The sequence below is a fragment of the Vanellus vanellus genome (assembly GCF_965231255.1).
Source record: "Vanellus vanellus genome assembly, chromosome: 3".
Classification (NCBI taxonomy): Eukaryota; Metazoa; Chordata; class Aves; order Charadriiformes; family Charadriidae; genus Vanellus; species Vanellus vanellus.
Genome location: NC_138907.1, coordinates 54,280,050 through 54,307,922, shown reverse-complemented (window position 1 = coordinate 54,307,922; position 27,873 = coordinate 54,280,050). Strand labels below are relative to the sequence as shown.

The following is a 27,873-nucleotide window of genomic DNA, read 5'->3' as shown; positions in this document are numbered from 1 at the left end:
TACCCTACTCGCTTTTGTTGCTGCTGCCGAGCACTGAGTAGATTTTTCTTGCAGCGTTATTTCAGGACTAGCTCAACTTCGTTCTTGAGCAGCAACAGGGCGCTGCTGAAAAGGGTGCCTCATTGCTCTCTGCAGCACTGTCAACACCAAAAGCCACTTTAAACTCACAAAGCTAATACTGAGGCAAGCTGTATTAAGCTTGTTTAGAGGTGTACTTTAAAAAAAAAAAAAAAAAAGTCCTTATAGGTTGGTAAAACTCCAATACAAATAAAGGAGGAGGAGAAGCAAAACAAAACACAGAAACAAGTTGTACTGCAGTTGTAATTCACTAACACAAACGCAAGCGTGCAGCCCTCCTGGCTCTTTGTTCCTCTGCCTTCAGCTTGCCCTAGATTTAAGCAGTTCTCTGCAACACCTGTATTCAACCAGACATCAGAGTGTGTTCATTACCAATAATTTAATATCTAATACACCATTATACTGTCATATAAACTTTTCTATTATTTATGCACAGTTACCTCATTGTAACTGTACTAGTTTAAGACGGCTGTATGAATGAAGCATTATACAATTACATTGCTGCTTCAGTTTGTTTGTTTTGTTTTGTTTTTTACTTTGTACCACGATCACAGAATTAATTCTTTTTTGCTTATTTTCTTGAGTCTGCTGGTAGGTGCTTTTGTTTGTTTTATTTCAAAAATCACTTTGAGCTCTGATACGTTGCACTCCCTATAACAGAAGTCTGTCTCAAAATCACTTTTTAATCCCAAAAGTACTTCAAGTCAGCCACAGGGAAAAAGAAAAAAAAAAAAAAAAAATCAACCCCCCAGTACGTATTAGTTTCATAAAACATGACAGGAAAAAAAGGGGATCCCCACAATAAAGATCATTATGGCTTAAATTGCAAGATGAGTAAGGCAGTTTAGGAGAACTTCATACAAGTGGAATTAAATTGTTTGTGATGTTACTTAACACAAAAAACAACAATGTACCTTTGGTAGAACTTGTGCTACTGAATGTATGTGAGGCCCTGGGTCATCGAAAAGTAGCTCTGGCGTAGGTGCAGTCAGCTGACCACAGAGTCAAGAAGCCACATTTCCCAACAGGTTTTTGAAATCTATTTTGACCATAAATCCTACACCCAACTAACCACCCCCAGTCCTGCTGCTTTCCACCCCCTATCTTTCTCACCACTTGCCTCCATATACTCAATTGCTCCTCCTGCAAACAACAAAAACCTCACTACTGTTGAGGAAATAAAAAAAATCAGCTCTCAAAGCAAATCACAAGACAGTTCATTCAGTCTTCTCACTCCCACATGATCATCAGGTGCTGTCACACTAACAATCTTGTACCTCCCATTCTGCCATAATTAACTTTGTCTTTCTTGCCTTGTTCTACCACTGAGCTATACAACTGTTAATCAGTTTTTTGACACTCCATCGGGAGGGTCAAAATCAATGAGGCAGGCCAGTTCATTGCATCCCAGTACAATCCAGCGAAGTGAGCATATATCCCTGCCACCGCTGGAAATAAATACTGTTTGCCCCCTGCTTTGTCTCTTGCATGCAAGATCAAGCAGCTGGGATGGAGAAGCAGCAGAGAACAGGACATGCCCTGGGGCAGCACCAGGTGGGACCACTGAACTCCTCCCACCAGCACACAAAAGCAGGTACAGGCAAACATGAGGGAGAACACTGTCACAATAAATCTAACTTGTACTTATCCCTGCAGTGCCATTTCAGCAGACAGCTAGACCATGACTCATAGCCACCCCCAGCACCGGGTTTCTGGCTAAGCCCAGCTTGGCCACAGAGACCTTTGCCAGCTCCCTCTAACAAACAAGCCCAGAGAAGCGCCCAGGGCCCGTCCCAGCCCTCGCTGCCTCCCTTGGGAACTGGGTGGAATTGCTCCAATACATTTCAAACTGTATTTCAGTATTCGGCAGAGACAATGAGGAAGACAGTACAAGGATACGTGTCCAGCCATAGACAGCAAGAACTTTGTGATTACTACGGGAACAGCCAGACCTCCTCTCAATTACTATCATGACCATTCATACAATTCCCCATGCCCTTAATAGCCAGTTCCAGCCAAAAACACCAAGGGCACTCTAATGATGTAGTCGGCTTGCCATTTGTTCCACTACTTCAGAAAACCAGTCTCAACAACAGCCTACTTCCAAACTAAAACCACCGCTCCAACCAGGAAGTCTGCTGGGAAGCCATGCCAGAGCAGCGGTGATGACAGGAGGGAATTCCTCACATCTTGCTTCTGAACCACAGCATCTGGTCATCACCAATACTACAGCCCACCCATCCCTCAAAGCCCAAGGATGGATCACAGACACAGCAAGCTGATTACGGAGTTTATTTGTATGTTTCCCCTCACCTAAATCCCATCTTTCGTTACAGAACTGAACAGCCAAGAGATCTGTTATGATTTGGGAGAATACAAGGCATGGTCTGGTTCTGCTGCTCATAGGGAGCAGGAAGGTTCAAGCAGCAGCAGCAATGCCAAAACCAGACAGGGCTTGGGAGGTGGAAACAGAGGAGAAGGTAAGTGCTTCCAATCTAGGCTGCTGCTTACAGAAATCATACAGGGCTCCTGCAGGAATCAGGAGTTTCACTGCACCAGCCAGGCTGTTTTCTGAAGGTAAAAAAGTCAAACTTTATCATTAAGCTTCATGGCTAATACCACTGCAAAAATAAGGACGTTTCCATTTCATATGCTTCAATTTGCTCTACCCTAGAAGCTCCCGTTCCATCATGCTGGTGGTAGCCTATAATCACAGCCAGCAGCAACAGGTTTTCTTCGCTATCTGTAAAAAAATTGATGGATATTAAACTGCACTCTGAAGAGTGCTGTATCATCCTACGAGAAAAAGAAAACCAACACACATATCAGGATAACGTTAGAAAAGCTTAGTAAACATTGCAAGTACAAAATAGCAACCTCATCCACAACCACCCCACAGAAATGTAGCAGAAGTGTTTCAGCTCCATCAGCCTGAACAAAAGTTCTCCAAAATTATTTTAGAATAAGCCAAGTGTCTTTTAACATAACCCAGGTTAGAAAACACATGTTTCCAAGATCCCCTTCATCTAAAGCTCTTCTAGACAGCCTCACTGTAATATCCGAGTACCTTCCAGCTAAGCGCTGCAGAGACTTTAGTCCTCTAGAGTCTGTCTCTCCTCCCTTTCTGGCACTGGAACAGTGCAAATAGCAGAAAACGATAGGCAAGGAAGGAGGGGGAGGGATGGATCACCACACATATACATCCCTTGTGTCTATATACAAAATCCATTACGAAAGTGGAAGCTAGGCAGACTAGAACAACTGTGTGTCTCATGTTTGCATTAACAAGTTATTGCCAGACCTTTGACTAGGATTTATGAACAATGCATGCAGGAAGTGGAAGAAAAAAAAAATCATAAAGCAATTATCTCTTGTCTAAAAAGCTGGGCACACGATAGTGAACTTACAACACAGTACAAAGAGAAACCACAAGGAAACCATATACACGATGCTTAAAGGCTGAGTTAAGTTTTAATTTCAGCAAAGCCAAGCTCACAGGAGCGAGCCTGGCGCAGCCACCAGCACAGAACTGCACAAGCCTCGCCAGCTGGGTGGGGACCTCTTGCTGTGAGTGAAACTAAGATTTTCCAGCAAGTTCATGAAATCACCACTATCCCTGCTCATTCTCTTGAGCAATTCAAACATAACTTTCATGCTCACATACACAAGTAAGAAAGTACACAGACAAGGAAGGAAACGGAAACATACAGAAGCACAGGAAAAAATAGCTAGGAATTTCCAAATTCAGACCCTGACCACCAGAAGAGGCGTAGTATATCTTGGACCAAGTAGAAAAACAGTTACCAGCTTCTCTCGAGCAGAGTCGGAAGGAAACAGTGAATCTGCCTGCATCTCCAGAGTCCAGATGTCAATGCCCAGACATTGCTTGCATAGAAAAGAAACTGACAGATGTCAGAATATGAAGACACCCATGAGGAACCTTGGGAATTAACCTTACCAAGCATGCAGAGTAGTTCAACTCAACATCCATAAATAGTTATGACAAGCGTTTGAGATTGCTTTTCATTTGAGATATCACAGCTGGCCAGGAAAGGGTTGTGGAGGTGGAGGGGAAGCAGGAAAGAAGTGCCAACAAATATTATCCCACTGAGGCTGGATATCTGAATTCCCTCAGTTGTTTGCCTGAGATGCAACTCTTTCTTGTCTGCACCTACTACATGAAGTCTCTGACCACATGAAGCTAACACTCAACAGCAAGAACGACTTCTGTCTGCCACTTCTATTCTGAATCTCTCTCCCCCCTTATAAACCTTTTTCTGGATGACTCAGAAGACCAACAAAAATCAAAGGATCTTAGGGCAGTGCACACCAATTCTTAAATCAAATTTTAGATGGTCTAAAAAAAAAGAAATACAAATCACCACATTTCTATTAATTGTTGTAATCCAAGGTTTTCAACAGTCACATTTCCTATATCCCCAACGTCCAGGAACCCACCCTGCAGAGTCTGGATGCGACAAGGAGGTAAATCCATCCCCTAAGAGTGGTACAGCCACGTCAACGATGTACTTCCAAGTGTGCACAGATGCTCTTGTTGCTGGCCGCCTCCAAGTCACCCTTGCTATCTGGGGACAACTCAGGCTGGAGGTGGAAAAGCTGCCCCTGACATCAGCTGGTAGGAGGGGGGGAGAGGTGGCGGGGGGGGTGTCAGGACAGGTTGCAAGAACTCCCACCCCAGCACGTGATGGAGGGAGCACACACACGTGCTTTTGTACGAACAGAGGATTTACCATCCTCCCAAGCAACCAACTGGAAACACCTCATTAGAAAGACTTGTAATGAAAAATCTCAGATCTGCACACAGCTGTAAAATTATTCTCAACTTGAAAGGGCTGCATAATTTCTCAGGAATTTCCCCATTTCCAAATGGAAGCCCCAGAAGGGAAATATATATGTGTCTATGTATATGTGTGTGCACAGGCATATACATCTACATACACCTGTCTCATCTTTAAACATACACAACAAAGATGACAAAAACCCAGCTCCATTGCATCTTGTTCCATCACTTAACAACGCTGCCCTATTTCGTGGCTGTGCTTTTTGTACATCAGGAAGAAACGGCCAAGCTAGAGGTGTGTAATCACATTTTTATTTACTTTACCGTTCATTTTTATGAGGGGGAGGGGCAGGAGCATTTTTTAAAATAATTTGTTACCTGAGGGCTGAAACTCATGAAACCTATTTCTTCAAGAACAATCTTTTCTTGCTTGGAACTCTCTCATCTCCATTCCCCAACCCTTACAACATACAACCCAACACCTTGCTTTTCCTGGGCTAACATATGTAGTATTTGGTATTTTATTTAAGCCATTTCTGCTGCTTAGCAGAAATCGCTCTTCAAAGTTAGTCACAGGAGAGTTTTACCTACCCAGTAAATTGTTATAACAAAAAAAAAAAAAGTTATAGGAACATAATTTTTGGAAGTTCTACCTTCTTTCAATTTTGAAGGCATCAGTCCACATTTGCAGTGAGAAAACAGAGAAAGCAGCAGGAAGTCAGGGTAAGCTTTTTGTTCGTTTGTTTTCTTTTATGATTTCTTTGTTTGCTTTCTTGGAGAAGACTAAGCTACGGTGCTAAAGATCAAGGGTGATCTTCCTGCATGTTCTTGATATTTCCCGTGACACAGGCACAGACCTGAGTTATGGATAACCCAGTCCAAGGTCTGTGACAATCAATAGTGCAGAAGAGAGGCAAAGACAACACCAATTTTACAGTTTTCCCTTCTGATTAAGAGAGAAGGGGAAAAAAAACCCAGCACTATTCTGCAGTATAAACGGGCTTCATGTGCACAGAAAACAATTCCTTAAAGAAAAAAAAAAACAATAGCTACCATTGTGATATGGTATCCCAAAATTATAATTATAGCATAAAGAGGTCTTTAGCAGTTCACATTCCAAGCCAGATACACATCCTAAAGAACACCCTCCCTTAACAGTATAAAAGATCTGTTTGACATGGTGGCTCCGATGTTAGGAGCTGCATAGGTTGAAAAACATAATCAAGAAAAAGGTTAAACCTTTAAAATATATGGGGTCATTCACCTAAGGAACCAGAGTCACAGCACTCAGACTGGTAACAAGATAGACAAACTATGATGAGCAGTGGGCTCCCCTGACAGATCGCACTCAACTGGCATTAGGAGGTTTTTAAAGCAATTCAGTGGTCCAAGGAATTCCACCAACTGGGAACCACGTTCAAGAAAACTACGCACATGGAGAGTTACAGCTGCTTCTTCACTGCTTACCATTTCTCAACAGAAATAACAAGGGGGATGGGGGGAGGACTTAGTAGTAGAAGGGTGGAAGAACACCTCACTCAAGGACAAAAGCCTAGCCATACGAAAATCCAGAACCTAGATTATATTTAACTGTGAAACAAAACAAGGCAATTCTTAAATAATAAAGTGGATACAAAGTCATTAGCAGGTATTTTAAACACACTACAAGCGCACAGCTTCTATCAGCTAGTTCCATCGCCCAACACCCGCTACACACAACTGCTTACTAAACACTTCATATGTTATGTGTAGAAACTGCTTTCTTTTTTTCAGCCATTGTGCTTTTATATTAAGTTGGAGGCGGCTTCTAAGGCATTTAAAGCATTTCCACCTACTCCCCATTTTTATGCATCAACACTGATCCTTGTAGACTAGAAAGCTCGCCGAGAAGTCATCTCTTGAGGTTAAATCTTAACAGACTGTTATATTTGCATAAGTCTGGTTAATGAAGAAATGACTAGTGAAGGGTATAATATCCTGACCTTCTGTCATGAATTTTAATTGCTTACAGACAGTTAAGCCCTACCTTCTCACCAGAAAAGATCTGCAGAGATAATTTCTCCCTCAACCTTATGTAGCGCAGTTAGTGTTTCATTGAGCAGATTGCTGTGCCCATGAATTACCTGCCACGCATCCCACGGCGGGTGATGTGGAGCAGTGGGTCAGGTGTGACCCATGCATGGAGGAGCCCTGGTGGGTGCTAAGCTGGAATTACTCTGCCCTTACCCAATTGGAAGAATTTCACCTGGCAACACCACAGCTGCTGTAAATCAAGTAATTTCTAACAGCCAGTCCTGTTGTTCTGACTTTTACAATCTCCATGACTCTTCTAGATTTGTCAAACTTTGTTCTTCAAAGTGAATTATTCCTCATCCCCAACACAGGCTCCCCCTCCACCCAGGCAGGTTGCCATGGGAGAACAAGGCCATTCTAAGAGGAAAGTCAGCTTGGAAAAATTAAGGAAAGGAAGCAAGCGCTCCTCAAATCTCTCCATGAAATGAAGGATTTCACTTCAACTGGAAAGAGAGAACCTTTCCTTCTTCAGAACATTAATGCCAGTAACGACTCACAACAGACCAACAGATTTATCAAAGCTGAGGTCAACTTGCAATTTATGAAAAAACTTTAATAAGGTTTATAAAATACAGCTACTTGAATTTCAGTGAAACAGATATTCATTGAAGAAAGTACAAAGTTTTCCCCTGTGTAAGCAGTTTTGAAAATAAAAGTCTGATCAAGTAAATGACAATCCATAAAACAAGATGCCTTTGCAAAAATCCCACGTTGCCAGATTCAACTCTCAACATCCTTATTCAGCATATTTTATATGTGCTTTTTTTTTTTTTAATAAGCACTTTTGCAATGAAACCACTAATATTGCATGGAGCAGCTTGCAAGATGCTGAAAGATTTTCTGCCAAACCTCCTCTACACTATGGTGTTAATTCACCATATAAATATTCAAAGATATTCTTGAGTAACTGCCATAAGGGAACACATTTCTGTAGCTACACAGCCACGTCTGTGCTTAGCTCACTGCACTAACGGTCTGTCCGGGGATGGAAATGCGAGGTCGAGTTCTACAAATTTTTCTGAGAATTCGGCAAAGTTCCACTAAGAGAGGGGGGAAAAAAAAAATCCCACGAAAAAGCAAGTGATGTTGGCCATCTCAGGACACTTTTACCCCTTGTTATTTAGCTGCCTAGAATAAAGCAGGAACCTCAAAAATTTTCCTTGTAGATGGAGCATAAAGCTCCCTTTGACTAGTGCTTCCACATTTTTTACCCAACAATCCAAAGACAGACCTGATACTTTTAATCACGTCAGGATGAGTTTCTATACAAATAGTTGTAACGGGGCGGAGGGAAAGGCGACCATCCTATAGTTGAAGAATCTCTCAAGTACTGACAAAAAACACCAAAAGACCATCACAAGAGCTTACGACATGACACGCAGCTAAGCGGGGAAGCTAAGCAAGACAGCCAGCCACATACTCCACAGCTGACGACCAGGTCAAGCACTATACACACATCAGCTCAAAGCCAAAATAAGTTTGGGAATGGACAGGCTTGTTTTACACTAAACACAGTCTGGGAGACAGGAGTAGGCATGAAAGAAAAAACATAAGATCAAATGTCGTTTTGCTCACATTCTTCATCTGTCATCAAGAGGCAAACCTTCTCATTTTCGAGATTAAAAACCAAAGAACTCAAGGCCAAGGTAGTATTTGCACCATTATTTCACCTAGCTTTACATTAGACAAATACGTTTTCCTTGAGGATGTAATTTTAAAAGTAGTCTCTCTTGCATATGTATTCTTACTTCAACAGTAACTGAAAACAAATCATCTTTTTCAAAATTAAGTATGTGGTTATTCATATTGAATTTAGTTGTTTATTCTACAGAAGGAAATGTGAAATAGGACTTTAAGAAATTCCTTAAAGCTGAGAGGACTTAACTAGTTCTGCTTATTATGAAAAAAGGCAAATTATAATAATTGGATCAGCTCTTGATAAGTTTTTAGCAAAGAAAAATCCACTCACCATGTCTTAATACACCACCCTTCATTACTGAAATATAATTAAACTTGCTGGGTCTTACTTCGCAAAAAGTGCAGAGCACTTTTTTGCACTGGAATGGTAGAGCAGCAGATTACCTACTTGTGCTACTGATATTTAAGTAAACAGCAGATGATTATTTGTAATGAACCAGATGACTGGAAGACATGATCTGGCTGACCCACCCAGTCCTCAGCTGTACTCTTGTCATTCCAAGTCCTTCAGAGGGGGGTAGAAAAAATGTCTAAAGACTGTTAAGGAAGGAATTCTATATATAATGAAGACTTTATCTTGTCCCGCTTGATTAAGATAGTTAAAGGATGCCTTAGTTAAAAAAATAGTAATTTAATCAGAAATTCTCTTTTGTTCCTGTTTTGTGTATTAATTGAATACTTATGTCTAAAAATAACAATCTGCAAAACAGGTTTTGTAACTCTCTTAATTATATCTACCTTACACAGCAGGCACAAACTCTGTATCGTACACTAATTCTCACTGAAATTAGATTTTACAATTTGCCAGACTTTGAAAAAGGCTTTCATGATATCTTGCAAATTCCAAACTGCAGCAGAGTTCAATCTATTCATCCAAAAAGGAGAGGAATAAAAAGAACAGGAAAAAAATATATTCTCTATTAAGTATGCCACAATACAGATACAAAGTAGATAAAAAGATGAGTTGCACACAATTCACATACATTATTTTTCCTCACACCACACTGTATCCCAGATAATAGATCCAGATCAAGATCCATCCCAACAGCCACAGATTCTCACCAAGATCAAACATAATTAATTCAATTGCTTTTTAAAGACTTCCAGTAACATTAGTTATCATAATTACAACTCATCTACGCTGTCAGCTGATAACCTTTTGGCTCTGCTAAATTCAAGAGAGCCAAGAATGTATGATTTCCTTTTCTTCATTGTACTGTAGATCAGAGTTGAGTCCCGAATGTCTACGGCTTCTTTACATTTTTCTGGCTGCACAAGAGGTTCTTAATAGGACAGTGACTGAAGGTTCTTTTTGAGTGCTGGAATAGTATGAAAGGAGCCTTATTGCACATGAGAATACCAGGCAGACATCATATCTTATGAGGAACAAAAGCACTTTTTCTGCCTTCAGTCCTCACATCACTAGAAGGAAAAAAAAAACAATTGTACGCATTTTGGTATAAAGGAAAAAAAGGTGTCAGTTTTGTGCACATAAGGACCCAAACCCATAGAAGAAAGACTTTTCAAACTGTAAGAAACAAGTATAAAGAGTTACAACTCATTTCACAATTTCTTTCCTCCTTCCTATACCCACACAAATGATACAGAATACTTTCATAATCAGGTTGCACTAGTCCTAGGCCATGTAAATTTTTGTTTCAAATGACCACATTACTGTCTTTCAACAGTGCATTACATTAGGAGAACTCACGTTCTTTAACCCCTTCCTTCTCTCCCCAGGCGGCAAAAGGGTGTTCAACTGAACATGTAAGGCGAGAAACACAGTGTTTAAATGAGGTCCCTTTCTTTCCTAACTTTAGGGCTTCCCAGGTACCTGAGGGGGATGGCTATGTATTTTTATTATATGGGGACAAAAGTATGAGTTAAAGCTTTAGACTGCATGGCCAAAATAAGAAGCTACAACAAAACATGGCAAGAACTAGTGTGGAGAATAGATAAAACACCAAAATATTTCTAAGCAGTCCTCATTTCTCTCAGTCAATTTATTAGAATATCATATAGGCAGTCCATTTTCACCACTTGGCTAATTGTTTCTGTTCTATCCCAGCTTCCCCCTCCCCGATGACAGCAGGGCAGTGCAGTGGAGGAAAGGATGTATCAGGATTTCCAAGGCAACAATTGGCAGCAAACTCCAAGCTTTCACTTTTTCTGCACAAACCATGCTAAAACCAAAACCTCCACACAAGTACATTACCCAACATGAATTACTTTTTCCCAGCCAGCTCCAGTGGTGAGATTTGCAGTGGATTCTATTTTCTGCAAGGGCCCTGTTCAACAGAATTGGACAACCGAGAGGACTTCACCGTCAACCACAGACTTCATCCTGAAGCTGAATTTAATCACTTAAACTAAGGTTACTGAATCCTTCAACGGTAAATACAACAGCCCAGGACTTCTTCAACATCATATTGGAGGGAGACAAAAAGCAAGAGCAAACCTGGCATGCCTACAACAGAAGCAAGCTTCTGGGACCTTTCGCTGCTTTCATGCTAGCTTCCTCAGTGCTAAAGACGTTCTGCCTGGTCAACAGACAAAGAAACCACTACATCCCATGTGATGTTTTGCCCAGAACACCACAAATACATTGGCATTGAATTATGTTCTCTATTCATTAAACCATAAACTATGGGATCCACCAGGTATTGCATGCTCCTCTTCCTTTTCTACTCCAGTTCCTGTTGAAGAAAATTTATTCTACCTCAGAAGTGAGCATTACATGCTAGAGTGATCCCTGACCTAACCCAGTAACCCCTAATTTAGGTGTAGCATCAAGCGAACCAGTGAGAGGCAGTTTCACAAGCAACATTAAAGTAGCTGCAAGAAGCAGGAGCTACTGCAACGTGAAAGTGCCCTGGAGCAGAAGTACCACACTCGCATTCCTCTGTGGGGCAGGTACCTTCCTCAGCTGCACTTACTGGAGCAATGCACATCGCATACGATTCCTGTGGGAAATGTCAGCAACCTCACCCAGCAAATCACCAAGGATCAGACCTCAACTGTGCCAACCACAGCATACCGCATCATTCACTTCACGTGATTGACTACACTATATAAATGAATGCAAAACAGAAATCATAAAGCTAGAAGGCATTTGACGAGGATACCTCTGCATAATGTCCCTGCAAGCACACCTGCCACCTCAATGCCAGATGCCAGAGCACCACTGTGCCCAAGCTAAGAAGCTCTGTACCACACATACCCTGCATCAGAGCTCAGCACCCACTGATAGCACCAGGCAAACCAAGGAAACAGCTCTCCAAACATATCCCCCCATTTCCTCCAGGAAAACAGGGGCTTGATTTCTTGTCAAAAGGATCCATCATCATCTACGTGGTGACACAATACCCCTCTATATACAGCCCTAAGCTCCCCTTCTTTCTAGGCATCTCCATAATTCAGACTGTGACACTGACATAAACTACAGGATCATTATCTCATCTGGGGTAAACTATTACAGCAATGAAATCCCTCTTCTTCCTGCAGTGTGTTTTTGTCCAAAATTTTATCAGAACTGTCCCTGTGCACAGGCCAGCCCCCCCTCGCAACACAATAGCTGTTTATCACGCTAACACTACGTTCTTGCCACCATCAACAGGGGTGGTAGCCAGATGGTTGCTTATACCAGCAACATAAGGGTTTGGTTTGGTTGTTTTATTTTTGGGAGGGAAAGGGAGAGCAATGCTCCTTTTCTCTAGCTTTTGGTTGATGACCTTATGATATCTTTCTCCTGGGAAAAATATGAAGGCTCAGTGCAAGCCTGCTCTTTGGCTTAGACCAGCATCTTTCAGCACCAAGTTTTGGTACTGATGACTTGGTGTCAGCTTCAGCAGATGAACAAGCTTCTTAACTCCTCTTTTTAGCCTTAAGCCTTAGACATGGTCATCGAGCAGTACATCTCTAGTGAAAAAATGCTTACAAACACTTTCTCCCCCAGAACACGTTAGGGTTTCCCTGACATATTAAGAAAGGCCCTTAATGCTCTCCGGCCCCTCATATTCCTCCTGGCACGTTTTGTGACCACACAATACATCAGGAACAGGCCAGATCTCACCCTACACCACAGCCCGGTGCTCAGGGTCAGCAGTTTGAACCCTTTGAAAATTTGAACTGGCATTTCAAGAGTGACAAGCCAGCATGAGGGTTCTAATTAAAAGACAATTACAGGAAAGATGGGCACCACCCTAAATGCCTCTTCCCCCCACCACAACCCCCTTCCTTGACCATGTTTTGGAAGAAGTGACCCCTGCACGGGTTTCGCTGCACTGCACAGGCCCTGGCTGGAGAGAGGCATAGCAGCTCCCTCCAACCACACAGAGTTTCTCACAAACCGCTCACCAACCTTAGTGGCAAACTGTAGCTCTTCAATTACATTTTGAGGAAGATGCCTTAAGATGTCTAGGCCCTTTGTAGATAGCTAAGGTCTCTTTCCCTACCCAACTGCTCTGGCGGCACCAGGCCCTTGAGTTTCTCATCAGGTACCCAAAACATTTTCTGATCTAGGCCTGAGTAGTTACTGCCCTCGGACCACTTTCCACTAAGCCTTCTCTGTACAATATTCATAGAAGCATTCTATGCAAACAATTCTGTCTTCACTGGAATTATCTTCTGTGAAGATCATCTAGAGCAGCAGTTAATTCCCTGAGGAACACTTTTTTCCCCTCCCTGCAAACGCCTGCCAGGCCAGGGAGGTGAAGCCACAGAGGCAGAGTTCAGCAGGAAAAAAAGTATTATAACATTTTCCACCTGTTCCCCTAGATTTTCAGATTGTCTCACCGAACTGCCTTCTGTGCACAGCACAGAGGAAATGCTGCCTGAAAAAACAGGAGCAGGGGGTCCCCAGCCATCATCATGCAGCCCCCCCCCGGCATCCCTGGGCAGCGGGAGCCAGCAGTGCCGCACCAGCGCTCATTCCACCCTTCCCTCGTAGAGGGGTGAGAGCAGTAAAGAAAAAAAAGCCTCTCCAGCTCTTTTGCTCTTCCCCACACACGCCATGCAGCAAACACTGAGGCAGTCACTGCAGTCTCCCTCCAAATGGAAGAAAAACTATGAAACTGAACAAGGTAGAGGAGGAACAGAGCATACTCACACACACACAGAAAAAAGCAACTGCGGGGAAAAAAAAAAAGGATGTTTTTTAAAAAACAAGGTTTGAGGCTTTTTAGTTTATTTTGGGTAATTATTTTTAACTACATATCATGTTCAAAAATTATTATCCTCATACTTGGAATTGAACAGACATCTATTTTTAAATATTATTTATTCAGTCACAAATCATCCCCAGGGACAAGACAAATGATAACAAATCAATGCCACAAGCAATTATGAAGTCACCCTGCCTGTTATTAGCTAGGTGGCCATTCTATATTGTCATCACATTTTACATGAATTGCTGGTTTGTATGTGCCACACCACCTTTCCTGCGTAAAACAGACTACATCTCATTAGACCCAAGATCCCACATTTTAACTCCAGTTACTTCAAAGGTTTTTTGCATCTTCTTTCAACCCCGAATTCTGCCAGCCCAACCAGGTATATACAGCTTTCCTGGTTTGAGGTAAAACAGAACCAATTCTCTGTTCAGTAATTTTACTTTTCAATTAAGTCTCTTCTAACTAACCTCTCCAAAATTAACAGCGTATTTTTCAAACAGTATCACTTACAGAATGATAAGGCCTGATGTTTATAGTTGATGCCAAGGGATGGTATGCAGACAGGCTCTTGCTTATACTTATTGCTATAACACCCAAGGCAGCTAACTTTGTTATTTGCCCCATTGAAGGGTCAGAAGCAGAAGAGCTTAGAGTGGTCACAGCTGTGGAGAGGAGCAGACAGGACAGGTGACCCAGAACTGACCAACAGGGTATTCCATCCTGTCTGGATCACGCTCAGTATAAAAGCTGAGGGATCAAAGGGGTCCACTCTCTTTCTTCAATGGCCGGCATCCGAGGAGGACTCTGTTTGTCTGCCTTTGATCCCAATTCGTGCATTCCTGAATCCAGTTCCCATCTGTCACCGAGTCCAGTGTGGGACTTTCCCAGGGCCTGCCAGTGACGTGACTGTCATCCTGGGAGCCTGATACTGGTTTTGTATATATTTCATTCTTTTATTATTACTATTTCATTAAAGTAGTTTAGTTTTTTAAACTCGTAAGTCTTTCTCACTCATCCTTCTCTCCCTGAAGGGAGAGGTTGGGGAGAGCATCTTTTGTTTGTTTCAGTGGTCAGTCTGGCCCAAACCACAGCAACAGCAAGGTAAGTTTATACACTCAGGCAGAGAGCAGGCTGTGATATTTTATGTTTATAACATGGAGGCTCAAATTGAGACATATAAATATCCCAGTCTCACAACTGACAGTAGACCAGCATTAGTGCTAACAGGAGCTGGATGAGCAGAGAGTTCACTTCTGTCCAGTACATGCTCTTCCAGTTTGGTCCTTCGATTCTGGTGGCTGCTTGGTTTGTACTGCATGACACATGAAAATGGCACTTGTTACCACCGAGATTCTGTCCCACCTGATGCCTCAGACAGGCCAGACCACAGGACCTTACCCTTCCCCACTGCATTCCTGGCATTAACTTCACTGTTTCTCCAAGAGGGAATACAACCCCCAAACTAGTAATCAAGGCATGATTACCCCCCAAAAGCAACCCATTTCATGAGACCAGCTACTGTTCTTTCCTCCCATTCCACTCCCTCACTTAAAGGAAGCAAAATGTTTATGTGAACACAACTTCCTTTCTTTACAGATATGGTACCTCACGACATGCAAAGAGCTCTGTCACACCGCAACTGTGTTGTATGCCTTGCTCAAAAGTAACTGATCTTTTAAACCAGAGATGATTTGGGGATTTTCAATTCATAAGACTTGTTTGGGGTTTTTTTTTAAAAATAAAAAAGGTGGGTTCTGTCTCTGCATTTTCTTCATGGAGATGAAGACACCCAAGACTGTTTGTCACTATGTAAGCAAAGTAACTACTATCCTTAAACAATGATGAAATATTTAACACTGCCTGCTGAGAAGAGGAGGTTATTACCATATAGTGACAGAAAACCAGCTCCAGCAGTTTACAGGTAGAGAAGACCTCAAAGTAGTCAGGAAATTCTTAGCTTGGAAAGACAAACAGCCTTCATGACCTAGTATGTAAATTATTTCCCCTCTTAAAACAAACACGAACAACAAAATACAAATTTACATGGAATTCATTAACTTCAAGTTTCCTAAGTTTTAGGAACTACTTACTTCATTACAGGGTAAATGAAAACCATTCTGAACAGCTGGTTTAGGCCAAAAAAAAATAAGAAATCTAAAATCTGGTTCTTCTCAGGTCCATGTGTCACTTCTCTAGAGGAGGGTCTACATAAAGGCCCTGAGAAATCAGGGCTGAGACCTCATAGCGGGTTCTTGTGCTCCCTCCTGCCAAGCATACATGGACCTGTAAGAAAGTTGCAGACGGTACATTAATCCTTTTGGCATAAAAAGGCATTTTTCTGAACTCTGAAGAGGTGTCATTCAAGGAGAGGCTCTGCTGGAGGACTGAGAATTAACAGACACCACCGCAGTTGATGCGGCAGTTACTCCTCCCCTGCATCTCAACAGCTCTAAGTCTGAACAGATCTAGTTTTCCTTGGATCAGAAAGGACCAAGAAAAGCATCTACACAGAAACGTGCCACAAACTGATCCCGTCAGTTTCCCAATACTCATAAATAGAAGAAAAAAAAGTTTTCCCAGTAGTGATACAATGCACCTGGGCTTTTGAAGCTTCTTGTTAAAACTGCATCTCTAGTCAATGTTTTTTATGCAATGCTCTTCGCGGGGGGAAAGAGCAATCTGGCATGGTGAGGAGCCTAGCATCTATAGAGACTCTGTAAAGCACCTCACTAAAATTACAGATAGAGACAGCCTGTAGTCTCCTTTCCTTTAATACTGTTTTTCCTGTAATCAAGAAGGAACATTCTGTTAACATTCAGAGGGCAAATAATGAACTTGAATTGGGTTTCAATAGCCTTAGAGAAAAAACACGCACACAGAGCAGTACGACATTTGTGACAATGGGCACAACCGCATTTGAACTCTTCCTTCCTCTTTCTTCTGGTTCAATTTTGGACATGCTGGTTGTGCACGTATAAAACTCATTGGATTTATCCTATTGAGATAGCACCATAATCTTCCAAAAGTATGTTTCGTGGCTGTAATAAAGTCTCAAACATCCAGTGAAACCAGAAGGGGGGGGGGGGGGGGGGGGGGGGCGCTCAGACGGTGTTGGGCGTTTTTAAAAGCATCCTTTTGTCCTGAATTATCTCAATATGCCAAAAGTAATGTTCAAGTTGGGAGGGTTGGTGGTGGAGCCTCATCTGCACTCAGGCAACAGTTGGAGGCAGGAGCACAGAGTCCCAAGGATGCAACAGGGCTAGTGGTCCACAGCCCACCAGGAACCTGCAGCAGCCTGGGCTGTTTGCTCCCATCCTCAGTGCACCAGGGAGAAACAGCATCCTCACCCACAAGTACCTGGGCACTGCACAAGACTGACACTCTGCCAGACACACTTATCCTCTGCACAGATCATAAAGTGTGCAAATGTATTTTTCTGAGTAGAAAGACCAGAGCAAAAACTTCACATCTGTACTGTGACCTTTAATAACTCTCAGATTAAACTTAATAAACTCTACTCTGAATGAACAGTGTGTTAAATTAGCTAAAAATTGATTACTTTTTTTTTTGTTTTTTAGAAAGCTCAGTAAATCAAACCACCGAGCTCCGAATTGGTGACTACAGCCAGGTCCAAGAGAAAAATTCCTGAGCACAGAGGAAAAGCATTCAGAGCAGAAAGATTACACACCACCATCCTAGAGAGAGCAAAACTATATTCAGAAGGACACTACCAGACTTTCAACTTCCACAAAGTCTGTTCTCAAGAAAGAGGCACGGCGTTAACACAATGTGTTCCCGTGAATTTCCACAAGAAGCCTCATCCAAGAACAAGACGTACATGTAGAAAGCAGAAAAAGAGAGCAATGAACTCTCTCTGGAAATTATTTATGCTGACCATAGCTGCTATTCGTTATTAAGTTATAACAGAAGTAAAAGCCTATAAAGAGGGAATAGAAAGGTCTTGGTCTGTTGGCATTTAAACACTACTTTATTTATTCTCTTCTTTTAATACAATTGTATTTTATAACATAACTATTAAAATAACGTAGAAACGAGAAGGCTTCACCCTATTCCCAGCATGCTCCCGTAACACGTTCAAAGAGATCTCCTCCATTTGTTATTTGTCCACAGACTACTACTCTTTGCTCATCTGGAATAGCATGGTAAATTAGTAACAATAAAAAGCTAGCAAAACATTTCAGAACTTATCCATCACACCACTTCTCTCTGATCACTAATTTGTAGCATAACATTTTAGGAGCATATTCTACCTTTGGTCCTCTGCCATCATCTAAATTAGGAGGGGAGCAAAAACCACATTTGATGCTAGGCAATAAAAGCAGAATACAAAGGAACTAACTAAAGTTATTTGTGGAATGAATTACATAGATGCATCAAAGCATGTTGTTTCATGGTTTAAATGCATATTACTCCACAGCTAAATACGCAAGACAGTGACTGTCCTTATATGTTTGTCTAACTCCTTTACACAATTTCTGAGTTTTTCGATGGTGGATCCTCTTGGTTTTCCACAAGGTGAGGGGAAAAGATATTGAAGTCCAGAAAGGACCTTCATTACCAATAATTTATGGCTGAAAAGTACTGCTGCACATTCCCTATACTGATCAGCAAAATAACCTTAAGAAGGCACATCTAATCTCCATCGTGTAGCCATATCCTTTCCTACCAGTATGTATCCTGTGTTTTTGAGACAGAAATTGGTCTTTTACTGAAACACACAGTCACTCTATCTCCCACCAGCTAAAGACTCAGCAGCTCTTCACCACTTGTTCCACACCCAGCAGGAGACCCCCACACCTGAGAAGGGGCTAGGCTGCTAGAGAAGGCTTCTCTGGCACAGGAGCTGCCTCATTACCAATGAAGCTAGCTAGGCAATGCTCAAGTTATTCCTCTCCAGCATCTCAACATGTTTAATGCATCTGTTCCATGCACTCAACAGATTAATAATTTGCATTTTTAGATTTTCATTAAAGAGTGAACAAATTTTGAACGTAAGAAACCTTCACAAGAAGGTCACTGCCACGGTTGTAGATGTGTCCCCATTGATAACCAGCCTCTCCTGCATCGCTGGGACTCACATCCAGAGCTAGTCAGACAGTCAGAGGGAAAACACAGCCCATAACACACCCAGACTTAACCCTGCCCTCGGCAGAAGGAACTGTGAGTGCCTGCACCCTCCCTGTTATGGTTGACCATCTTCTGGCAGTCTTCCCACCAACCACCAGTGCCCAGCCTGGCCCCAGCCTCCACAGCCACATCAGAGTTTCCCGGCTGCTCAGACACGCACACCTAGAGTCATGGCCAGTGACTCTGTACCAGCCCCAAGCTGCTGGTCCCACTGGTAAGTGGCTACAAGAGGTAACTGCAAGTGTTCGTATTTTGGTTCTTTCCTTTTTTTTTTTTTTTTTGGCTATAATCAGGGCTGAGCCCAACTTGGGTCCAACAACCGAAGTCAGTTTTTCTTTTTACTGTCTCCAAATGCAGTATCAGGTGGTTTGGATCTCCTTTCAAAGAAGAGGCCCAAAGATGTCATCCTAATAAATAAGTAAATAAATGGCAGTTTCTGACTCCTCCTTCTTGATGGCAGATGTTTCACTGACTTCGCAGCTGTGTATATTTACAAGTCAGTAGTTTCTTGCCTCATTCCCAAAACTACAGCTTGCAACAGAGCTGTATCATTGTCTTCTGTCAAAGCTGCAGATGCCAGAGGGCTCTTCCATTTCCTTAGCCTGTTATTTTTGTTGCTACCTTTAAAACTCCCAGCTTTTTTCTGAGGATATACTGTCACTTTCTGAAATTATGGCTCAGCTTGCTTCCCCATTTCATTCCAGAAACACATTGGGGGAGGGGAGGGAGACATAAAACAGATTTCTGACAAAGTACGGAGCACTAAAACTTATTCTTTCATCAACACAATAAAAAGTCAGACAATGCAACCCCTCCCTCCCACCTCACCATGTTTAAACCCTGTTATTTATTCTTCAGACTGTTATTAAAGCATCCAAATAAATGCCGTTCTCCCCAGCTTCATACTACAAGCACCTCAGCTCCCAGGATGGGTGAGAACAGCTGCGCTCTTCTAATTCTGCATTTTCCTTTGAAGGAGGGATACTGTATAATGCGTGAAAAGGAGACCATGTGGGCTCTGAGCACACCAATCCAAACTGCTACCTGGCAGCAGAGCAGCTATACTGTCCTGAAACGACATGAGTTCAGCTCAAGCCCACATGCTCTTCCCGTTGCCCTTCCACACCTACAGTAACTATTCCAGTCCATCTCCCTACTTATTTGCAAGCAAAAGATGTTAGTAACAGTATCGCCCTGCTCACGAGAGTCAACCCCAACACACACAATGCAGACAAGTGATTCTGCTAGGAGGAATAGTCGAGGTGAGGAGGAAAATTAGGAGCAGTTACTGAGAGGTGTTAAGACAGCACAGCTAACTCTTTGCTAAGCTGCCCAATGCTATGAACTCTGAGAATTTCTTTGCACATGAAAATATTTTCATGATACCGTATGCCAGTCTTACTTCTTCCCTCAGAGACCGGAGGGGAGAAGGCAACAGCCTCAGAGAGGGCTAGGGGAGGCAGAGCCGGGAACTTCTCATCGCTCCTGGTCTGCCCTTCACCTAGGCACCCCTTCTCCATGGGATCTGCATCGGTGGGGGGGACCCACATCACCAGCAGCCACCTCTCCCCATCCCGACTTGTAGACCTCTTTAGAAACACTTAACACACTACACACAGTGCCTCATACGGCAGCTCTTGCCCAGGGTTATGTCTTCATTTCCTGGCAGAGCACACGCAAATCAATGGGCTGCTTTTATGGTTTGGGTTTTTTTTTTCCCCTCCCTGAGGAGCCTCAATTTCTATTCCAAGGCAAAGTCGTGCTTCAAACACACAGAGCAGCATATGTTATTTCTTCACCTACCAATCAAGAGACTAGAAGAAACCAGCCTGGTACTTATATATCTGCCATTTCATAAACGCTAAGCAATACCCTAGAACTGTCTTCATTGCAGCACCCAATCTGTCCCCAGCAGACAGCCCAAGAAAAGGAGGCGATACAAACGACAGAAAGGAGATGGGCTACAGCGACCTAAAGGTTTAGTTTTGAAAACCAATAATTTCAGTGGCTAGGAATAAGCAGCAGCAAATTTGCCGCTTGGCTTCAACACCTTGTCTGCACACACCCTGCACAAACATCCCTGAAGAGTTCACACGGTGCAAAGCCAGCCACACCAACTCCATGCGCACTCGACAAATCCCAAGGGTCTGCTTGCAACTGTAATGACTCCTGGTCATATCACACCAGCAGAGCCAAAATGACAAATGAGAAGCAGCGCATTTGGCCCGTAGCAATCTGGCTGCGAGAGGCACGACCGAAGGAACTGGTTCCAAAGGCAACACATGGAGCCACAGGGCAGGGAGATCCTGGAGCAAAGGGGGATGCCGGCCAAGTAAGCGTTGCTTCTTAGGGACAGACAGACAACAGCAGCAGTTCTCAGAATGAGCCTTGCCCGAGAACTCCAAAAATGAGTTACAATTTCTCAAAGCAGTCTTTCAGCTGAATATATTTAATGTAATTAAAAATGAAAGGTAGACGAGAAGAATTAAGTTCCCCTCAATTTAGACAGGAACTCGTATCTTAAAATGCACCAGAGGCGTAGAGTAATCTTCCAGAAATGTTTTTCCTGTCACGTCTTACTGTTTAATTATATATTACCATTCCAAGCTACCATGACAGATTTTAAGTGAGTTTGTCTTTTTTTCCATAATTAATCATAGCGAAGACTCATCTGTTCTTCAAGCCCGGTGATGACAACGCTGTTTTCACCACTGTAAGGCAATCATCCCACAGCATTCCTTCCTGAAAGCTACTGCAAAGAGAGCAGCTCACCTATCTGCACAAGATGCCTTTCAAAGATATAAATCAGCTCCATATACATTACTTCATGCTATAGGGAAGTAAAAAAGGGAACACTGTTCTTCTACAGCAAGCGCTCATACAGACACAGCACAGGTTAATAATGCTAAGTAAATGCTTATTATAAATATATAAACCCAATGTAACTATCCAGGAACAAGTATCCTACCCCTTAACCATCAGATACTCACAGCCATCGGTATCCACCACTGGGGCAGGGGAAGGGAGGGAAACAGACACTTGGTGCTTCTGCGAACATAAGGCAGCCTCCCTTATAATTACCATAGCCAACAGTTATTTTAAAGGCAGCTTTGGTCACCATCATATTCTATTCTAAGGGCAGAAGATGTGTCTTCAAAAATAACTTGTAGCTACATGTAGAGCAGTGTGAACAAACTATCTAATCAAAGAAGAGCCACATCCAAAACAGAAAATAATAAATACTAATTAAACAAGTGAAAGAAGTCTCACTTTCTTTTTTCTAGTAGCGTAAGCCATAAAAGTGAGATTACTGGAAAAAGGAACTCTTCTGCTTTGGATAATCAAACATTTATCACTCATAATAGCTGCAGCATACAGCATGTTCATAGAAAGTTTTCCTGTTGACCACTGAAGGAAAAAGTATTTTCAACATAACCAATAACATACAGAGATCTTCAAAGTGTTTTATCCTTCACCCTCTCAGTTTGAACTCCCCAAAAGATGAATTAGATATTTGTAAAGTTACTTTTCCCATCTGTGAAATCCTGTGACACGCACTTTTTCACACAAGCAACAAATAAAAACCCAACCTACCATTCATTTATTTTGATTGCTCTCCTATATCCTTCACACAGTAGGCTGGTAGCTTCCCAATTACAAGTCATTAAGAAAAAAAATTACATAGCGAGTTCTACTTGTAAAAACAGGCAAAGAGGGGCACCACACAGCACTGAGCAGCAGTAAAGCTTCGTGTGTCTTATTACAGTCTCATAAGAGTAACTTTAGATTAAAGCTCGAGTTTTCAATAACCAACCACTGTATTAACAGTGCCACCTTTATGGTCTTCTAGCTACTTCCCGATTTTCCAAAGCGGGATAACTAAAGCAGCAATGGCTAGAAAAAGACAATATATTCAGCTTGACAGGCTGCTAAAGACTAAAGTTTACATTTGTATCCAAATATTTAGAAACATTTTTACCAGTACCACTCTTTGTTAAGGGCTGACCTCCAAAAGATTCTTGCATTCCAAATGATCATTGTTTTCCAAGTTATAACAAAATACCAGATTGAGCCATGTATCTTAACCACCACTTTTAGAAGAATGTTTTTAAATAACCACGATATCCCAACAGCTTGGTGATCTGTTCCAAAACGATGAAGAACAACATGTTGAAAGAGACAGACAATTATCCAGGAGAGCCAAGAGAAAGTGATCTTTACACAGCACATTACACACCTCTCTCTCTTCTTTTATTTACAAGAATAAACTGGTTTTAGTGTTCTTATATTAAAAACGCATAGGAATAATATGCACTTACGACATATTAAATCACTTAAAGATTTTCACCTGCTAGAAGCAGGGTTTGCATTTTATTTACTAAAGGTGAAAATACTAAATGAATATTTGCATGCTTTCTCTAATCAAAGTGTTAGAGATTTCCCATATCACAGGTGATAAACTGAGAAACAGAGTCTCAAAACCCAAACAGACCCCTAGCTACCCCAAATATCTGTAAGTTATAATAACGTAACACTTCTACTGTACTCCAGTCACTTATACCGTGAAGAACATCCCGTGCTGGGTAAATCTTCCCAGCAAAACACAACTCAGTTTTTCTTTCTAAGTATCAAAATTAGCATTCTCTTTTCCAGATATCTAGGAAAAATGGAAGCATAGCTTACAATATTTTTTCCCCCTGTCCTGACAACTAGCCTTTAATTTGCTGCCATCTGTACTTCAGGAAACTTCAGCCCTTTCATTAGGAAATCCCTCCCACAGGTTTGCTTGCAGGGAATGGTTCAGATCTGAGCTATGTAGTACAGTAATTAACTTGTAAGAAATCACACATCCTGATACAAACAAGTATATTATTCAGAAAAGATGAATTATTTAAGATCAAGCTTCACTCGCTATTTTTAATTTAACACACAAGTCTTTTAGCCTTGTGAGTATTAGAGTATACATAATTTTCTCATTAACAGAGATGAAGAAAGTTAAGTGGTTGTAACAGGACATTTACAATCATCTGCCGTAACTAAAACAACAGAATTTACTGTACAATTTGTTCATCCAAGAAAAACCTCAAATACAGCCATGTTTCCTCAGACATCCTATAAAACTGCAGTAGTTGCATACATATACGCATACAAACTGTTTGCAAGCCATCCCCAAGCTCAAAACCCTTATAGAGGTGCTGACTGCACACTTATAATCAAATTTATGTCCAGGGGTTTCAAAATAACAGCAGAAAACATAAACCAGCACTACAGAATTCAACATAGAAAACCACAAGCATTCTTGTTTCATAAGCTGAACTTCCAGCAGTTAAGAGGAAGACTGTCTCCACCAAAGGTGGTGTTCCCCAGAAAGAGGAGGTCTAAGAAACAAACTATTCAAGCATCAATGGAATCCAGATTCAAACCTGCATCCTACATAATCCGACATATGAAACCACCACCAGCCGAAGAGCTGCAGTTTTTAATGTATGGAACATTTAGAAAACCCACACTGCTAGGTTTCAGACATCGAAGGAAAATCTTTCAACAACAGGAGCGTTTTGCATTTAAGAGCAAAAAGAGAGCCTTTGAGGCTAAAGAAGCGAGCATCCAGTCTCTGGACATAGCACAAATTTCTATCAAGGTATAAACAACTCACTTCTGCCCCTCCAAAGCTTCTGCTCTCCCCCTGCTAAAACGAGGGTACCTCCTTACCCACCCCAGCGGCCGTCAGAGCCTCAGAAGTCTGAAACATACAACAACCAAAAAACCCCATGTTTTTCTAATAACCTTCAGATCTGTTACATGAATGTTTTGCTAGAGGAAATGCCTGAGCGAGGAGCCTTAGACAACTGTTTTACATTAAGGAGGAAGCACATTAATTTACTGCACGAGTACTACCATGATGCACTTTTAGGAGGTGCAGTATTGCAGCCACAGTTGCCATTTTCGGCATCTGAGAACAAACACAAAAGCTGCCAACGTTAGGTTGCATAAGAGCACTTTTAAGCACATGGTTATTTACAAAAGCAGAGGTAATTATAATGCAGAAGGTGGATCCCAAACAAACAAACTTGACTAACACTGTCAAAAAACCCCAGAGATCTACAATTACTATTACTTAATTGTAGGACAGCTGCACGAACAGCCTCAGTCGCTCATTGTACTACCAATATATGGCCAAAAAAAGTTGGGAAAACGTGCTGCCTAAAAATGCAAACTGATGTCAGAAGCTACGCATAGAGGAGAAAACGGGAAAACGCTGTTTCTCTCGACAGCTTACCTGATCGGGACTTAATGATGTCACTGAATTCGCTGTGTCCCCCACCAGGTCCTTCCTCCTGGTCGGAGACGCGGGCCATGCTCGCGGGCTGGGGAATGCCACAGGCGCAGCCTAAATCCGTCGGGAGAGGGTTCCCATGGAAGGCCTCAGCTCAGCACCAGCACCTACAGGGCAGGACCAGGAGCAGAGAGGCACCGTAACTCCACGAGCTGCACCAGGCGTGACTCCACATGGGAGCCACAGGCCGGGACCGAGGCTCACTGGCCACAGCCACGCTTGGCGAGGTGGCCGGCCAGCCGCTGCTGTGCCCCTGCCGAGGGACACCTTATGGGGGCTAAAAACTGAGTTGACACAGAGGGGTGCTGCTGGCCAGTGGAATCCCTAGCCACGAAAGCAAAGCTTCGGCCATTCTCGGGTGACAGGGCGCCCCATGCCCACCCGTGCACCCCGGGGGGGAGGGGGGGGGGGGGCAGGACACAGCCTGTGTCACCACCCGTCACCCAGCTGGCACCAAACGGGACATCCCCGCCCGAGGCGGGTGGCAAAGAAGGCAGCCCCGCTCCTCCGCCCGGCCCGGGGCCGTGGGAGCCACGTGTCGTAGAACCCACGAAGCCCCTCTCCCGGGCGGGGGGGGGAGCCGAGCCCCGCGGGACGGGCCCCGCACACGGCCCCGGGCAGCTCCCCGCCCGCCCCGGCAGAGCCGACGCCCCCGCTCCCATTCCCGTTCCCGCTCCCCCGGCGGGGATTTTGACCCGGCGGGCGGCCGGGCGTGCCGGTACCTCCTCCCCGCGGGGTGCGCGGCCGCAGCGGCGCCTCCGGCCCACGGGCACCCCCGAGGTGGGGCCGCCCCTCGCCCGGCTCCCCCGCCGCCCCGCACAGGCACCCTCCGCCCGCCCGCCGGTGGGTGTTACGCCCCCGCCCTCTCCCCCCGCTTTTACCGGCTCGGAGTTGGGGAACAAACTTTCCCCCCTCGCCGCTCCTCCCGGCTCCGCGGCGCCCGCCGTCCCCCCCGCGGGGCGGCCCGGCTCCCAGTGCTGCTGGGGGCACCCGCCGGCAGCAACCCGCCGCCACTCACCCCTCGGACACGGCGGCGGGAGGCGGTCCCGCTTCCCCACGGCACGGCCCGGCCCGGCCCGCCCCGGCTCCTCCCCGCGGCGCTGCGCTGGCGGACCCACAACTTTCTGTGCGAGCCGCTGCCGTCCCCGTCCCCGTCCCCCCCCCCCCCACTCCTCCTCCTCCTCCTCCTCCTCCTCCTCCTCCTCCTCCGCCCCTCCCGGCCCGGCCCTGCGGCGACTCCTCCCTCGGCCCCGGCGCCCCCTTTGTTAACCGGGTCAGCGCCGCGGCAGCGGGAGAGCCGCCCCGGCTGCGCGGCCCCTTCTCCCAGGGGGCGGGAGGGGCGGGGCTGCGCCCGCCGCGGGCCCCGGGACGGGGCGGGGCAGAGAGGGGCGTGGCGATACCCCGGCCCCGCCCCGCTCCCCGGAGGGCCCCGCCCCAGGTAGCGGCGGGTCCGGCGGCGGCGGCGGCGGGGCTGCCCCGGCCCCGCTCTTCTCCTCCCTCGAGGCCTTCCCGGCCTCACCTGTGCGCTCTCGCCTCTCTTTTCTTCCTCCCTCCCCCCCCAAAATAAGCGCCGTGGTGCAGCGCTCGCGCCGCCGCTCCCCGTTAACACCGAAGTGGCGCGGTAAGGGCGCGTGACAAAAGTTGAGGGGCTTTTAGGACGTTTGGACGCTTAACGGCACTACAGAGCTCTCCCGAAACTCGCCCGGTTTGGCCGAATTGTCCCCGCATCGCCTCAGGGGTTGGTTTGGCAGCCCGAAGTCCCCGGCGGTTTTCAGCTGGGTGGGACAGGATCATCGGTACGGGCTGGGATGGATGCGCTGCGCCGGATGTGGCTTATGTGGAGTCATTTTTTTGTGTATGAACAGTTAGTAAAATATTCAGCTCACGCTAATTTATTGCTGCATTTGCAATTTGGGAATGGAGATACTCGTATATGCTTGGGCGGGTGGTCTTTACTCCCCTGTACTGTCAGGCTGCTGAACACGTGCTCCTTATTTGTCTCAGTAAGCATCAGTGTCACCACCCGTCACCCAGCTGGCACCAAACGGGACATCCGTTTCAGCGATGTCGGAGAGACACCGTAGCTGAGTAATTCCTCAGCGTTACCTGCCAGGCCTCAGCCACCCGGCCCAAAACGTTTTCAAGGCTGGATGGGTTCCCAACACCGAGTACCTCACTGCCTTAATAACAAACTCAGACACTGGCCACCAGTCTGCAGAAAAGAAGGTCCGGAATTTATCAGCCAGAAGAAAGCAAGGAGCCCAGGCTCGGCAACACGTTCATTTTGTATATCCAGGCGAACACAAATTGGTAGCAATGAAATGAGGAAGATTTGTCTTTGAAAGTCTTTTTTCTTACCACTGTACAGCTCGTGAGTTTACTGGGCACTACAGATAACAATAAAAATAAACAATGTGTATTTTAGCCTAAGCTAACTTTGATATTGACCCATACTTTACAATTTCCCCCAAGGAAAAAAAGAGATACCTTGAAGAAACAAAACAAGCTACCTGTAAATTATTATTACCATCATTTTAACTGCATTTAGCATTTTTTTCCTCAACCTT

The 27,873-nt window shown here is 44.1% G+C and overlaps 1 protein-coding gene across 1 annotated transcript in view; it reads right to left on the bottom strand.

The window, feature by feature from the left end:
* The window catches only part of LOC309669915 (utrophin-like), a gene marked incomplete at its 3' end in the record, with an annotated part of 108,317 nt that extends 82,909 nt beyond the window's left edge, over positions 1–25,408 (bottom strand). The window contains exon 1 of the mRNA XM_082480712.1: positions 25,250–25,408. Within this exon, the coding sequence (XP_082336838.1) occupies positions 25,250–25,328 (79 nt within the window). The 5' untranslated portion in view covers positions 25,329–25,408. The remainder of the gene's footprint in view (positions 1–25,249) is intronic.
* Positions 25,409–27,873: the final 2,465 nt, after the last annotated feature.